Source organism: Anguilla anguilla, chromosome 14 (genome assembly GCF_013347855.1).
Source record: "Anguilla anguilla isolate fAngAng1 chromosome 14, fAngAng1.pri, whole genome shotgun sequence".
Lineage (NCBI taxonomy): Eukaryota > Metazoa > Chordata > Actinopteri > Anguilliformes > Anguillidae > Anguilla > Anguilla anguilla.
The window spans coordinates 13,939,650-13,954,093 of NC_049214.1; the positions used below are offsets into that span (position 1 = coordinate 13,939,650).

At 44.7% G+C, this 14,444-nt stretch overlaps 1 protein-coding gene across 2 annotated transcripts in view; it reads left to right on the plus strand.

Moving 5' to 3' along the window:
- The first annotated feature begins 3,603 nt into the window (after window positions 1-3,603).
- LOC118212199 (seizure 6-like protein) overlaps window positions 3,604-14,444 on the plus strand; it is a 41,339-nt gene continuing 30,498 nt past the window's right edge. For both annotated transcript variants that reach the window (XM_035389874.1, XM_035389876.1), the window contains exon 1: window positions 3,604-3,941. In XM_035389874.1, the coding sequence (XP_035245765.1) occupies window positions 3,860-3,941 (82 nt within the window). In that variant the 5' untranslated portion in view covers window positions 3,604-3,859. The remainder of the gene's footprint in view (window positions 3,942-14,444) is intronic.

The window sequence follows — 14,444 nt, forward strand, 5'->3', positions numbered from 1 at the left end:
TCATCAAAGACTGAGGGGAGGAGAGAGAGGGCGAAAGAGAGAGGGCGAGAGAGAGAGAGAGAGAGAGAGAGAGAGAGGAAAAAGGAGGACTGACGGGAGAAAATGAGGATGAGATGGAAAGCAGGAAAAAGAACAGAGGGGCATCCCAGCATAAAGGAAAGAGAGAAAGAGTCACTGGTATCTTGTGTGGTTGCTCTCTTGTGTGGGTGAGTTCTTATAGCATTGTCAATCTCACTGCTGAATGGATTATCCCCACACATAGAGATACTGAAGAGAAACGGAAAGGTCATTTACCCTGTACATGGAATGGATCTTAATATTGTGGGTCAAACAGTGAGTCAGGTGCCGGACATTGGGCACACATAACAGGCCTGCTGGTCAGGGCAGCCGTTTAGCGTGGTCAGTCATGGCTAAACTCTGGCCGCGGGGTTATCATCTCAATGTCGTGGCTGGGATTACTGCTTCTGGGTCTGGGCAGGACAGATTGTTCCATTCTTTCTCCCAGAAGCCAAGGCGAAAACGGATTAGCCCATGCCCTGCGGAGAGAGCCAAGGTTTCATGTTATTCTCTGGGATCTCTATTTCTCACTGCTTTGCTCTCTTACCTTCATTTCTCTCTTTCTCTCTTCTTGTCTCTCTTCACACTCTCTGTTCCCATTTCTATCCTCCCATCTCCTTCTCCTTTCCCTCTTTCCCCTACTCTCTCTCTCCCCCTCTCTCCCTCCCGCACCACTGGTGTGCAAAAAGCTGAATCCAATCTACTTACACAGCATGCACGATGACAGGATAAACCCAGACCTTGTGAACCATCAAGCCCTGACAAAGCTTCCCCACACAGAAATGAAAAACAAAATTCATGGAAGCAGAGAGCTCTCTCTTTCTCTCTCTCTCTCCTTTCTGTGTTGTCCTCCTCTCTGTATTTCTTCTTTTCTTTTTTGCAGTTTCTCTGTGTGTGGCGCTCTTTTGGAGGCTTGTTAACATGCACTGGGCAGTGGGCCAACACACATGCCATTTCCAGAGATCCTGTCGCCCACTTTTTCTATTGACTGCTACACACACACACACTCACACACACACACACACGCACGCACACATACTCACACACTCTCTCTCTTTTCCTCTCTTCAAAGACCCCCCACCCCACCCCCAATTTTCACTCATGGTGGTGGACTTACAGATCACTTTAGTGTTTAGATTTACACACACACACACACACTGATGCATACATGACCACATTCAGTCTGTAAAGTTGCGCTGCATCCTTCCCTGTGTGTTTTAGAGTGGAGAGACTCCCTTCTGTCTGTGTAATCATGCAGAGGAATCTCTTTGCTTGCAACCCACACATACTCCATTTCTGCCTGTGCCTGTGAGGAGGCCTCTGGTGTGTATGTGTGTGTGTGTGTGTGTGTGTGGGTGGGTGGTTGGGAATGGCTGTTGGTTGGGCAACTGTGCGTTATTTCTCATTTATTTATTGTTTTTTATTGTGATTATTTTTGGAAGTCCCTTTTCTTTTCTTCTTTTTTTTTGGGAAATGGCAGATTTTGTTTTCTCTTGTGTTTATGTGCCTGCCAGAAAGGCCTGCAGCTTTTGTGAATTCTTTTTGAATTCTGTAGATTTTCAGGGTGATCCTATCAGGATGGCATAGCAATGGAACATTTTTGTCTAAATGATCATCTATTTAATTCTAAAATTATTTCACAGGTTCTGTTGCAAAGATTTGGAATAGATGGATTTAGGCTTGACTTAATTTCTTTTCATAGTTAGAATCCCTCTGGTGTAGAAGAGCATACCTTTCGTCTGATCTGTGGAGAGTTTATGATCAAAGCATATGCTTTTTTAAACTCAAGTCAGTTTGCTTTGGAAAAAAATCTAGATGGGCTGGTTCTGTCTAATGAACTGTCCAATTGGCTCCTCCCCCCTCTTGCACTCTGTCCCTCAGCACCATGGACAGCACCTCCCCTTTTGTCAGTTTGCGTTACAGTGGAATGATTCTGGGACATTGTGATGCGATGTGATTCACTCACCATGTTTTTCCAAGTTCCACTGTGTGAAGTCTGTTAAACCTTTTGATCATAACACATTTTGCATCCTTCAGATAAATACCATATCTGAATTATTTCATTCATTCTGATTCTGAAGAGAACTTGGTGTCAAAACATTTTGTGGAATAAAAAACAGGGTCCCGGGTGGCTCATCCAGCTAGGGCTCTGAGGTCCGGTTGCCCCCTTGGTCTGATGTCACATCCAGGCCATGCAGCTGCAGCCAGCAGCCCCACAGGGCAGTGCGTGATTGCCCTTGACTGCCTGCACATCTTTCACAGTGTACAGGGGCTGATGCAGTGATGAGACAGGCTCACGAGTCACGACTGGGTTCTCCAAAAGTGGAGCAAAATAAATAAATCTGGAATACAAATTGGTTTTAAAAAAAAACCCTTTTGCTTCAAGTTTTCAAATGTAGTCTTCTGTGCTGTCAAAATTGCAACTTAGGCAAGGAGTGCCCGAAGCAAAGGATCAAAAGGCAAACCTCTGTTTGTGTTGGATGAGCATTGGAACTTGCAATAGAAGTAGGCCATGCAAAGTAGAAAAATGGTCCTTGTTAGCACCTGCTGTACCGCCAGCCCTGGGCCTTTGCCATTTGGGGTTGTTTGCAATCATTTACAGGCACACACATTTCCAAAAGAAACAGGAATAGGGCCCTAGTGACTACTGTGTGCCATTTCTCCTTTTCTTTTGCCAACTTACCGCTATAAACTCTTCAAAGTGCACTACCTCCTGCAGTGTGGACTGTACTGGTGGTTAATCCATTGTTCTGCTGCCTGGAGAGCCATTCTTTGGCATGTTGTTAGACACAGCCATGACAGTTGTACAGCGATGTTTAATTCACCCTCTGATTCTGCTCACATTGCAAGTTCTTGGTGGGGAAGACAGAACTGTATCTGGCCAATAGAATAATTTGGGTGATCAACACTATCAAGCAGTCGAGGGATGTGTGTCTGTGTGTTGGGGGGAGGGGGGGAATAATACCATCACAGGGAGTCTATATCTGTGAGTTTGGGTGCAATATTGCCATTAATTACTCCAACATAAATCTGTATACGGTTGTACGCGCATGCTATAGAATGACTGAGACACTGTGCTTTAAGTTTCCCTGGCCACATGCTGTCTGCTGTTGTGCTGGTGGTAAATAAACCACAGAAGGCAGTGAAGGCAAAATCAGATTAATTTACTGCAATGCTAATTACAAGCTCATGTCAATGATGCAAGGCCACATACAGCTGTACCATTACCCTGGTAGTCCCTAAAATCTGAGGGTGGCTGTAGGTGGAGGCTAACTTCTGAAAACATGGTGTGAAACCTGCAGTATCTCACTCTAAATTCAGAAAACCCTCTAGTCTGATTTGGATGTAAAGTGCTGCCATAAGCACATGAACTAACAGATGAAATGGGGCCCAGCGTGACTGTGTCCTGTCGCGACTTATCTTTAGACACTAGCCTGAGCTCAAGTAGAATACCCCCGAAACAGGTTATCACTGGCTGAGCCATAAATAAAGTCAGCATCTTTAAAGAGGGAGGGAGAGAGAGAGAGAGTGAGTGAGTGAGGCAGAGAGAGGGAGAGAGAGAGGGAGGGGGAGTACGAAGACTGAGATTGTATGAGAGAAACGCGCATACTGCGGAGTTCAGGCGAGGAGAGGGATGACAGGCAAAGAACTGAGAGAAGAACAGTGAAACACAACGCGCAGTTAACCGAATTTAGCGGCTGCCCGTACCAGTGACAGCGACCGACACGGTCGTCCCGATAGATAGGCTATTGTGGATTTTACTGTACGTTTCGAGCTGGAGAAATTTGGACTGGGTTTGACCATGCTAACGACACGTTCTTTTCAAACCGGGGCTCTCAGTGCCATCCTTGCGATTGGGACACTGTGGGGATTCAGCTTGGCAGGTAAGAACAATTGACCCTCATTAATGAATTGTTGAATTAACTTTGTGCTCAAGGTCCGCGTAGCTGGTGACTTTACCCTAGGCTTTTTGTTCATTGGAAATACACTTTTTTTCTGTTGTCGGAGGAGATCGATATGAGTTTTACAATTCACTTTAATTAATTAATAGCACTGAAAGCTGACAAGAATTGTCTCTCGTAATCTGTGGAAACAGTATAGTCAAGTGTGGAGTTTCTATTACTGTCAAGTCTTTCAGGCGGCTTGTGAACTAGAGGGAGCCACGCGGCACGGAACGAATCCAAGGTTTATTTATCGTGGTGCGCGAGTATAAGTCGCCAGAACATGACTTTTGCTTTGCGAGTATTTGATTTTTAGGTGATTTTTGCTGAAGGGTTTTGACATCGTTGAGCGCTGCTGCAAAGCGGACGACGTTTGACATCTGTGTCGGTCTGCAGCATGATGCGCGCATCAATAACAGCGAGTACTGCGGGGTATAACTACTCCCGTGCCTTTGTGCAAGTGAGTGTATGCTGTGAGAGGAGGGCTAACTGAATGATAAATCGCGTATCGCCCCACAGGAATATGCCGCCAATGAGATACCGGACGGGGACCCTTTTCCACATTTCATTGCGCTCATTTAATGAAATACGGGGGCACAACGTGTCGTTAGATTTAATGTTCGAGCTAAATTTCCTTTCGGTGCGCCTTAGTGTTTTAATGTTCATTGGTATTGGTGTTCACGAACCTCGGGAAAGAGAAGAGATGGGCTCAGATTGTTATTTAACACGGCGTATGTTTATCTCGAGTCCCTTTTGTTATGGGCTGACCCTTCAGTTGGTTTTTCTTTGTAGGAGCTGCCTAAACAGAGTGTCAAACCCCTATCACAATGTCTCTGGTTCTGCTTATCTTTTTTTCGGTGCTATCCCGCGTAACTTAATGTGCTGAGAAATGCCACGTAGATTGGTGCAGCACTGCCCATACCAATCTGCTCATATTATAATCCTTTCGAAATCGTGGGAATAATCTGTGGTTGGAAACACGAAGGATGATTATCCACGCTCTCTTGTTGTCTCCAGGAAAGCCACGCTTGCATGATTTAGCCTGTTTCGAAGGAACCGTCCTAGTCGCAGAACAGCATCCTCCCTGCCTCGCACTCGCAGTTATCGATTCCCCTCTTTGCAGCCGCCTTGTAAAAATCAGTTCTCTCAGGTGGATGGCGTTTAGTTGGGGGAAAGGTTGCATGAGCCCCCCAGTCAACGGCGTGCGCGACTATACTGGCCTCGTTTCACAACTCCACAGCGTTGTTTATGCTCATACCTATTGTTTAGCTGCAGTTGCTAAAATGTATACACAAATGTTGCAGCACGAAATTTTCCCCATCGTCCGCCGTTTTTAGGAAAGAGCGTGATCCCCGTGGCTATCACACACGGCTCGGCGCTCTGTCTTCGCTATCATGCTGCTCCGTTCCCTAATTACCGAGCCATTATTGTATCCGAGCGCAGCGTGGCCAGGCTTTGTGAGACAAATTGAGCACAGGGTACAGACTGTGGGAAACAGGGGTCTGAATTTTTTGGCAAGCAGGTTTTATTATTTGAAGTCATTGCCAAAAAATCCCTAGTCTTTGAGAAGTGGCTAACTAGTGAGAGACAAGGTTTCTTTGTGAATAAACCCCAGAGACAAAATGCCACGCAGCCGTTGAGGCCCTGATTTCTTAAGACCCCTCTGGTCTGACGTTATACAGTACTTTCTACCTGCACAGAATTACTCCAGGGACACCTTGGTCGTGTTGATAGCTGCAGAGCGAAGAAAAACAAATAGCTGGTAAACAAACAGAAAGCGTTTCAAGGCCTGTTATCTGTGTAAGCCACGGGGATTCTCAGGTGCTGCAGACATTTTCTGTGTTTACAGCGGTTACAGTGGCCTCCTTGAAAACGTTAGGGCACTGCCTTTGTAATTCAGTCCAGATGTGCCTGCGTACGCCCGGCGCTCGGCTGTTGTTGACTGTGCTCACCTGTAAGGAGACCACTCAGCGTACAGCAACGCATTGAGCCATGGCTTTCACAGACGCAGGACCCCGCTCCCCTCAAGAGACGAGGTTTTCTGCGCTACACCTCCCTCAGGAGGACTCCATCTCTCCCTTCGCATTGTGCGGAACATCTCTGTTTTTTTTTTTTTTTTCTGGGCTCGATACCAGCCCTGACAATATTAACATTTAAGAGAAAAGCAAGATAAGGCTCTCCGAGTTTGACTGCTAAAACCTCTCCTCTCTCATCCTTTCTGTGCACACATTTCTAATGGCACATGAGCATTTTTGTTGTTTTTGAAAGCTTTGACCTGTGGGAGCAGGCCAGTCATGCCGGTAAGGGCTATTTTAAGCCAGGGTAATTGCCGCATGGGAGGAATTGTGTTTCCCATTTATCCTCCCAGACAGCAAACACAGGTGCCACTGAGGGTGGTGTTTGGGGGGTGGGGGCGGGGGTGGTAGTGGTGGAGGAGAACACAGAGTATGGGGGGGGAGATAGAGGGACACCATAAAAAGGATGTGGGTTGTCTAGAAGCTCCACTGTGGTCCACGGTCCTCTCACATTACCAGAAATACGACAAACGCTGTTCTATCGTTGGTCCTTATGACCGAGCGAGGCTACTGGATTCCATTGTGCGGCGCTCCTAATTAACGAGCTTTGATTTGAGCTGTTGATTGAAAGCTGATCTGATCTGGAATCGGCATGTTTTGACAGCAGTGTGCTGTCACTCCCCTGGGAAGGAAGGTGTGGCGTCAGGAGGAGAGCTAGTGCTAATAAAAGGGTGGGAGAAAGGGTACTTTTTTGGCTGCAGTAAACTTGCTCATCCTTTTCCGTTATCTGTGTCTTTGTCCTCCCTTCTACCCATAATTCCAGCCCTAATTCCTCTGTTTATATGTGCGTTGGCTTGGGGAAGAGGGCGAGAGATTGACTGCTCACACAGTCAGTTGTTAAGATCCTTCCTGTGCTGAAACACTGTGTGAAGAACTGCACTCCATAGACGTTAAATCTAATTACCAGTATTAATAACTGTTAATTATTGGAAAGTATATGGGCCATCAGAAATGTAAATGAAACAAACAAATAAGAAAACCAATGTAGTTCGAAGTACAAATCATGGTTTTTTCAAGTTTTTCGGGAATACCTTTGGGTCCATGTTTTTATCTGTATTTGACAGCTTCCATCTCGACTGAAAGCCCTGTCATACTGGACTGACTGTGATTGGATACTGAAACACCCTGAGCAAACGATCATTTAAAAAAAATGCCTTCCCTTGTTGTATTGGCCCAGCTCATATAGTCCAAGGCTGGTATTAAATCAAACAAAAAAAAGACACTTTTTAAGGAATGTGGAGTAAAAAAAATATGCATATATAAAGGTTAGATCTTTATATTTCCGGTACAATCATTTCAAATCACTTCAGAGGCCGCCGAAGGCACTGTTATAGTGCGCGAAGCCGAGTGAAAGTCTTTTTCATTATTCCTTATTTGAAGATAAAGTTCAGGCGAAGCTGATTTTGGCTAGATTGAATAGAGGACGAGGGTTCCTGCAGTGGCTTGTGAGGAATAATTGATGAGGTCTCACAAGCCTGAAAGCCTCTGAGTTTCTTTTCCCATACAGGGGCAAGCCAGTGACACAGCAAATCAAAGCCAGCTGCATTTTACCCTCTTTTGCTTTCATGTCAGTTGCACCTCGATCCTAGGTAGCATGCCCTTCCCAGTCTGCCAGCAACATGAAGTATACTTCCAGGTACACTAGTTTCACACTTCAGAATGTCATTACTACTACTACTGCTGCTGCTGCTGCTGCTGCTACTACTACTACTACTACTACTAATGATGATAATAATAATTTTGTTCAGTACTACTCATACCATGTGTTTGAATTATTTTCCAAAAATACTCAAAGCAGCAGCACAATTTAAAAAGCTGAGGAATTACAGATGAAGGTAGAAGTCACAAGAAGGTGAAAGTATAATATATAGTTCTTAAAAGCGTAAATATAAAATAATGATAATAAAATAATAATTTTGTAATAATTGAGCCTGCCTTATACTCTACCTGAACCTCAAGGCTCTTTAAGTGTTCATGAAAAGCACAGAGGATCATTAACGGGATAATTTCTCTAGGAAAATCTAAATCACCAGTAAAATACAATACTATACAGTACCATACCAGATACTGTTACTTTATTGATCCCACCAAGGGAAGCTCAAATGAAAGCTTCTAACATAGACCATGAACAAGGCCTTTCTCATAACTGCAGCAACATAATGGCCGTTCTTTCATAGTGAGGTGGGGAATTCCTTCCCTACTGAAACCCTCCCTCTTGGGTGGTGCTATTGCTAATTATGTGCTGCCCTGCAGGGCTGGCAGCCACAGTTATCTCTGGCACAGCCGGGATCTGCTTCATTGGCTTTGGGGCGCATTACTGTACAGATGACTAGTGCGTCCCTGGATACGCTACCAGGCAGCCCAGTGCTGCACTCCTTGGCATGGTGTATCACAGTCAATTCAGAAGCAATAACTTGCCACTCTGAATTAAAACGGTGAAGTTGGAGGCAGGATTTTATGGTGTAACTCCAAAGCGCTGTCTTTATGACCAGTGATGTGCTGTGTGTGTGTGTGTGTGTTGTAGTTTTTGAAGGGACGTAGGCATTATGGGAAAGACGGCTTGTTGCTTGACCATTTTTGGTCACACATATTTTTGGGGAAATTACTGGAAGAGATTGTTTGTTTTGCAATCTACTGACCTCTGTCTTTTTGTTCTGTTTCTTCTTTTTACATGTTTGCTGACCGGAATATTTCTTGCTTTGTTCGCAGTTTCTTTTAACGAGACTAAGCATGACAAAAATGAGATTTGAAGTTCCATTCACGCTTGCTGGCTTCCACTCGAATGCTGCCGCTGACCTTGTCTCTTAAGTTACGATTGCCGCAGTGACGTGGCTGAGAGGTTGAACAGTCGCACCCAATCACCCAGGTGGGACATGTGGGGTGCAAATCGCACTAAGGCTAGTGAGCGCTTAATCGTTCTGTTGGTGCGTGCCCTGTGGCCAACAGTTGAGATTAGTCTCACTTTAAGAGTGTGGATGTTGCCAGCTCACTTCAAATGGAACACACAAAAGAGCTTTCAACAAGATTTCATCTCATTTAATTCTTTGGCATCGTCTATGAAGCAATATTATTGCAAATATTATGTTACAGTCTGTTTCAGTATTTTTTTAACTGCAGATTAGCTGCGTGGCTGCTCTGTCTGGGGTGGTCAGATGGGATACCCTGTCAGGTACATATGGGGCTCAGCCAATCCAGATTCTGCAGTTTGTTGCCTTTTCTATGATTAGTCAGTCTGGATTGTTTTGTTTCCTAAAGTTTGTGGAGATGTGTTACTCTTGGTACGCTAAATGTATAATAGTTATCAGCAGTCAATCACAGGTGCTTCTTGGTGAAAAAGAAAATCTCAGTATATGATTGGCTAATGCAGTGCTGCAGCTTCCACCACAGCTTCCAAAAATTCTTTATGCAAACCGCCATCCTCTGGCTGGAGTCACGAATTCTCTTCTTGAAGAAGTTCTGTGAAGTGTCTGCCCCCAGCTACATCATTTCACTAATGTAGCACACAAAAATAAAAGTGTTTGAGTTGTCATGTCCTTAACAGCAGTAGCTGTAAGCATAGTACGTTTTTCCTTAGCTTTAAACATATACTAAAGATGCATTTAAAGAAAATATTTTATGAAGATATTGCAACACTTACTACCCAATATTTGTGATTACATGTATAAAATACATTACTATTTTCAGTATATTGTAGTATATTTTATTTCTGTCGAACCAACAACAATGAGAACAAAATTGCACATAAGAAAGAGAGACTTATCTGTTATTAATGCACCCGAGTTAGGGTAAATGTTATATAACGTACGCTTATGTATTACAGAAGAAGACTGGTGCAGAATGCACTGCTTATGGGTGGACCTTCAAGGTTGCGCATAATTTACATCTTTTGTAATTTACAGAACAGTTGATGAACCTTTGCTGAATTATGAGCGCAGCCATTGCAAACATATTTACAATGCAGGTGAGCCCAGCCCCCCCCCCCCCTCCCACCCTGCCAAAAAAACAAAACCCCCTCAGTTTTCATCTTTGACAGAAAACTGCTTAATATACAGTGCAAGGATGTTTCACCAGCGTCAATCAATTCTGCTAGCTGGCTGGTGATTTTAATAGAAGTTTGCCTGTCAGAAGTGATGCAATAACACACTGAATTTATGAAATGTTTTTGTTGGGGGAGATACCCATCTGGTTCATAATATTATTGAGAATAGGCTATGTTGTTAAAATTTAACCTTACATGTAATACTGTTTATGGATTGTCTTTTTTTTTTTAAAACGTGTTACCAATTCTGCTGTAAATGAGTATTGGTGCACAGTGTTTATTTTTTAGTTTTTTATTGGTTGATCAATATTTGAAAAGAAAGTAAAGAATTTCTTTGGATGGAATGTCCTACAAACAACAGCAAACCCTGCTAGATTGTTAGTCAGTATTTCTGCTACTGTCATTTTCACTTTTGTAGATGCTTATTTTTGCCCAACATATTTCAGTCAATTATAAAAAAAGGCACACACACAGAAATCCATTGTGCCCCCTTGCTCTGGTATCCTTATGTTATTTTGCTGCTCTTTTCATTTGGGCACCTCTCTGTCGGCCCACCGGCAGTCAGTCTGCAGTACGAACGTCTTAAAAACATGGGCGGGCCGACTGCCTCTCCCTCTTTCTCTTTCGCCATGGCGACGCCATTTGGCGAATGGTAGCGGCCCTTCAGTCAGGTGCTGGGGAATGCATGGCGGCAGCATGCCTGTAAAGAGGGGGGTAGTGGGATGGCGTGTCGCGGAGAGGAGAGGCTAGGAAGCGAACAGAGCGCTCAGTCTCCGCGGAAGGGTCTGTGTGTGCGTTTGGCCGCGCCCCTGACATGCTGTCTGGCCCCAGCACAGTTTGGAGTCTGAATGAACTGGAGAGGGAGGGGGGGGGGGTCCTTCCTGGCAGAGAGACAGAGCAGTCTCAGTGTCTCTGTGTGGTCAGCAGTCATTGACACACCAGTCACACTCCTCCCCTCTTCATATCCACAGATGGAGGGAGAGAGGCGGAGAGGTGAAGGGAGGAGGAGGGGTGTGCCTGAGCGAAAAAAGGCTTTGCTGTCTCTGTCGCCCCAGAGGTCGAGATTCATTTCTTGTTATTCTGCTCCAAATACTCAGAAATAGAGGGCGTATTTCCACCAGATTTCAAAAGTCCAGTGCCGCGCCGCCCCCCCCCCCCCCATCCATGATGTGATTTTCTTGATGGATAACATAAAGCATGTTTAGGAGACAAATAGGGAGATCCCTGGTCCAAGAAAACATCTGCTACAGCCGCTAGGAGCAAGGGCAAAGACCAGACCAGTTCAAAACAATCAAGATGAAATAAAAATAAATATCGAATATATTGTTTTTTTTTGGGGGGGGGGGGGGGGTGAACTTGTTTCTGGAGAATAGTGAAATAAAAGAATGAATTTCACACAAAAAATATGGGGTTGTCATGGAAACTCCTATGTCAACACTGAATGCACACACACAGGCATACACACACATGCACACAAAGCGCTCATGCAAACACATCGCAAAGCATGGAGGGACTCGAAGCTCATTCTTTAAAAAAATATTTTATTGTATCAGCGTATTGTTTTGCCTGCTATGTGTACATACTCTGCTACAATAAAACCATTTACTCTTCACGTCGCATTGGAGAACCAATCTCGAAGACATCAGTGTTTTTATCTATCAGGCCATCTGTATCTGTATCACATACTGTAGCTGTGTCTCTATCTGCCTTCCTCTGCAGAGCATTTATTGTGATGTACCTAGTAGTTTATGGTTTGGAGCATGCAAAACAGGGATGAAATTTACTGGCAATCCTGCTAGATTGCATCCAACTTATTGAGTGTGACACATTATGTGGTTAACAGGTTAGCTATCTGGCTTGCTCGATAAATCTGTCTTGGTCTGAAATACTACACAAACATCATTAAATATGAGCAGAATTAGAGCTACAGTACTAGCCAGTAAGCCTCCACACATGGCTGTCTTCTAGCTAGTAAAATCATAAGCTACAGGAGGGCTATATTTTTCAATATACGAGACTGCTAAATATGCTAAATGTCAAATATATAAATGAATAGTTTTAGTGTATGCAATCTTCCATGCAAATCACAGCACATCTAAATGCATTGATAAAATTGCATCAATGACAGCTCTTGAGATTTTCTCATTGTGACAACGACTTGACACCGAGGTCAATACTGGCAATATGTTGTGCTTGCTGTTGTGGAGAAGATCGTAGTGGTGGGGTGGGTCGGCAGGGTGATGGGGAGAAAACGATTTACATGGAGAAAATGACAAAGGAAAGAGATAGAAAGGGGAAGAAAGAAAGAAGGGGAATAGGTAGAGAAGAGAGGAAGAAGGATTTGAGAAAGGGAGGGAGATTGGCACAGCTGCGCTGACAGACTGCTCGCACCTGTGAGCGACTGGAGGAGCCGGGGGGAGGCGGGCAGCGGAGCGCCATCTGTTCCCTGTGAGGGAACCAGCGATTGCCCTGGGAACCTAGCGCTCAGCTGGGACCCACTGGCCCACAACACTGAGACCATAGCCTAAACCTGCAGAGCCAGGACAGTGAGGTCACAACCTGGACCAGTAATGCCAGGACAGTGAGGTCACAAACTAGACCAGTAATGCCAGGACAGTGAGGTCACAGACTGAAACCACAATATAGACCTGCAGATCAAGAATATAACGCGCAGGCTGCGGTCGACAACTGTGGATTGGAGCACTGAGATCACGGTCTGGACACAATTTATAACAATGGTTCCAGAGGACATAACAGAAAGGCATGAATCCTTAACACAAAGACCAAGGCCGTGGAGACCAGAACCTAGGCTTATGGATTCAGGACACACAAAGAGTTCAGGAACCGAGAACAAAGGATCCTAGCCTCATTCTCTCATTACAAAAGGCTTGTCAGTTTTTTGTAAATTATTTTCATTTCTCTACGTTAACTGTTAATTGTGCTTTGTGCTTGAAATATCCAGTTTATGGCAGGATCTTTTCCCCACAGAAACCTGTTAAAAATATCTCACAGTCAGTCTCTTAATTAGCAGTTTGAATGTCTTTCAGCTGCATGATGGACTGTGAAGGTAATGGGATAATTGAGATAACCTGTGTGCAATTGGAGCGGCAGGTGTTTGGATCTGGAGGAGAAGTATGCAGCTGTGCGGTTTCTCTCTGAACACGCTATCAACTGAGTTTTTTAATCAATTATAGGCAAATGTGTTTTTATACAGCTCAGAGGTATTTAAAACCTGTTCAATTTAAACAGAGGCCAGAATATAGAACCTAGAATTATAGCCCAAGAACACAGAGGTATAATCCTAGAGCACATAGCCCCAGAACACAGAGTTATTCTCCCCAAAAAAAAATTTTATTTTTATTTTTAGACATTGTCCAAAAAGTACCTAGAGTACATAGTCCAAGGGCACAGGTATAAGAATTGGGCACAGAACCTTAGCACAAAGAGTTATCAACCTAGACAGAGGCAGAGTATGTACTTAGAACCCGAGAAAACACAGCCCTCTATAAGAAAATCGAGAACCTAGAACCCATTAGAGTTATGGAAATAGAACACGGGCAGCAGAGTATAAATCTACAGGCCTAGAGCAAATAGACCAGAGCATGACGCCAAGAACCCTTAACGCTAGATACTGCATCTATATATAAAAACCAGAGAGTCCAGGACCTGTGGAACAGAGCCAGTGGCAGCCAGTGTCATGCCAGAAAATGTCTGCAGAGATGGGTCCATGGCATCAGCACGTGGCGTTTCTCTCTAGAGAGGGCGGGTCCGTCGGCGGCTGGGGGATTCCAGCACCCCCCCCCTACCCCACCCACCCACCCCCACCCCGCTTTAGCCGACACGCTTCAGCTGCCCCCGTTTGCTTACACAGGAAGTCGTCGGGCCGGCTCTGCACTTGCGCTGGTGCGTGGGCTCCCGCCACTGCCGATTGGTTGCCTTTAATAGGAATCGTCAAAGGGGGATGTGCGGCTGGCGCGCCGCCCAGGGCGCTGCGTACGCCAACGCGAGCTGGGAGTTGATGCCCTCCCCGCTGAATTCGGGAGGGCCGCGGAGAGAGAGAGAATAAAACACGGTGAAGCTCTGTCACAGTCAGGGAGATGGGAATGGTGCAGAAGCCTCTCAATGTCCTTCCCTTTCTCTGAGTTTGGAGAAAAGGAGCAGAATCAGATGGCTATTGGAGAAAAATAAATATCTGCTATCTATTCTTACAGCTTTATTTTACTAAAGCAGGGACCCCCCACCATTTCTAAATACTATTACTACTAATACTACTACTATGACTACTACTACTACTACTCATAATAATAATAATAGCTATTATTATTATTATTA